The sequence below is a fragment of the Montipora foliosa genome, chromosome 2 (genome assembly GCF_036669935.1).
Source record: "Montipora foliosa isolate CH-2021 chromosome 2, ASM3666993v2, whole genome shotgun sequence".
NCBI classification, from domain to species: Eukaryota; Metazoa; Cnidaria; class Anthozoa; order Scleractinia; family Acroporidae; genus Montipora; species Montipora foliosa.
The window spans coordinates 41216997-41219496 of record NC_090870.1 but is presented as its reverse complement, the minus strand read 5'-3'; the positions used below and the strand labels follow the sequence as shown (position 1 = coordinate 41219496).

The 2500-nt window shown below is 36.8% G+C and overlaps 1 protein-coding gene across 1 annotated transcript in view; it reads left to right on the top strand.

The window, feature by feature from the left end:
• Positions 1-2500, top strand: part of LOC137993092 (conserved oligomeric Golgi complex subunit 7-like) — a 23696-nt gene that overhangs the window by 7496 nt on the left and 13700 nt on the right. Inside the window, exons 11-14 of the mRNA XM_068838755.1 lie at positions 1188-1346; positions 1655-1706; positions 1819-1946; positions 2087-2161. Of these exons, the coding sequence (XP_068694856.1) occupies positions 1188-1346; positions 1655-1706; positions 1819-1946; positions 2087-2161 (414 nt within the window). The remainder of the gene's footprint in view (positions 1-1187; positions 1347-1654; positions 1707-1818; positions 1947-2086; positions 2162-2500) is intronic.

Sequence of the window (2500 nt, the reverse complement as noted above, 5' to 3'; positions counted from 1 at the left end):
TTATTAAAGAACAATATAAGAACAATGTTCCACATTGAGATAAAGGGTGGTTTATTTTGTTGTGCACTAATTTTTTATGAAACAGTATTTAACCCATTGACTCTTGAACTGCCTCCCATTGACAAACAAAATCATTTGGCATGACATGCTGTCATGAACTGGACACTCGACAAAAGGTCTCCACACTAATTTCTCGTCTTGATTCTTTATTCCTCTTTAACCTCTTGATCCCGGGATCTTGGAACAACTCTGAACTCTCTAAGCACTCTTACTACATGTACAACTACACGGCGGTAACAACTCTCTCAGCACAACTGACAGAACAACAACTGCTTCATAAAGTATATTAAGTGTTCTAAATATAGCTAATCACATCTTACGTTACTTGTGTTACTAAAATAGACATCTCATCATTCTGTAATTTTCCATGACTTTGACAAGTAAGCACGTCTCAGAAGTTTTCATGTAATCTAGAATGTTCTGGAAACTGACTCAATATCATCAGTTATAACAGATTGTACTTATCTAGAAGATTCCAGAAGATATAGATCTAGATTTCATCATAAGACCAAACTCTATTAGTATCACCCAGCTAGTGGACTAATGCACATCCTGCATTTCAATTGGCTACGCTAGTAGAGGACTATTAGTAATAGTCCTCGAGTAGCGAAAAGCATGATGCTTTCTGTTTTATTTCTAAATAAATATTTCGTCAACTTGCATTTGGTAACTTTATTATTCCCTGTTCTGTCTGACTAGTTGGGTGATACTAAAACAATAATATTAGACCCTTCGCCCTCAAGGTCTCATTGGCTATTGACCCGTAGCCCTTGCGGGCTATGGGTCTAATTCTTAATTAAGTCTCACACCCATGAGTCAGTGGGTTAATGGGGAAATAGTTTTCAAGTAGACGTAGAAGTTGTTAATCCACTGACTCTTGAACTGTCCCTCTTTGACGGGTAAAAATCGTCTGGTGTTAGACGGAGTAAAATCTATGAAGTCTCACTCTTAGGAGTTAATGGGTTAATAAACAAATGTTAAAATGTGTTCTTCCATTGAAAATACATGTAGGTGTTGAAATCTGCTACTAACTGATTTAAACTAAAAGGACTTTTATGTATTTGATGAGCGTCAGTCCGGTAGCTTGCTTTGTCATGTGTGTTTTGTTTGGGGTTCTTTTCTTACAGGTGACATGGTGTGGACAGGTTTTCAATGAACCTGGCTCGGTATTGTGTACACTCATCACTCAAACACTTACTCACCTGGACCCATCGCTGTCATCATGCATCACAGAATTCATCAAGAGTCAACCAAATGTCATAGAAAAGTTAATTGAGCTAAGACGGGTAAGGGCTTTTAAGAGTTGCCAAAGAAAGATCTGAGCATTTCCACCAAAAATTAATCCCTATTTGCTAAGTTTGTTGCCTACTTTCCATTAGTATTTTTGGTTTTATTTATTTCTATTATTTGGCAAACATGACCTTGTACTCATTTTACTGTTCATACCCTTGATTGATCTCTTGATGTCTTGCTCTTAATAATTAGCTGGGTACTAAATTGTATTTCCTTTATAAAATAGTATTTTTACAGCAATGTTAGGCATGCAAGGTTTACAAAATTAAAAAAATGTAACTTGGCAATCTTCTCTGCGCAGGTGACATTGCGGTTTGCTCATGGTTTAGAAAAAGCAATTTCACAACAACAAGGTACTGGGTTTCTTATCATTGAGCTCCTTAATTAAGTAATGTGAATGCAAATTTCATACCTTATTATTACATAACTGCTATTCTTACCATTAACAACCCCCTTTATCCCCAGATAAATGTAGCACACTTTCCTTGGAACTGCTTGTTGATGCAGTATTCTCACCATATGTTTCATACATGTTGGATTATCCCACATTACAGCAAACGCTTCTCACAGAGCAATTGCACGCAACACGTCTGGTATGTATCATATTCATTGAGCAAGGTCATCACAACTTTAAAGTGCAAGGCTACATTGTAGATGTGTTTTGTCACCTGTTTCATCTGAAGACGTTGGTACTTATCAAATGGTTCCTTGTTGCTTTTATTGTGTCTTGTAGCATGGAGGTGGGTTTATGGAGACTGCTGGGCTCATGGCTGAATCTGTTGAGAAAATATTTCGTCTTTCAGAACAGGTACACAGCAGAGTTTGTGTAATATCATTAATTTTATTATTTGTCCATGATGGCTTCTACTTGTGAATCGTAAGGTCGGTCTCACTGTTCCATTTATTATCGGACTCCTTTCAAATGGAGGTGTTACTAAAAACAACAGGCTACCAGCAGTCAGTTAAAGAAAAGGATATAGGATTTTTTGAAGATCTTTGAGAATCCTTCTAAAAACGATGTCAGGCTCCTTAAAACTTCTTGCTCAAGATTGTCATTGGGATCCAAAAAGATCTATGTGGCGTATATCTGTGTGCTACATGGTCAATGTTTAAAAACTTACCCATACTTTGTACTTGTATGTGTTCA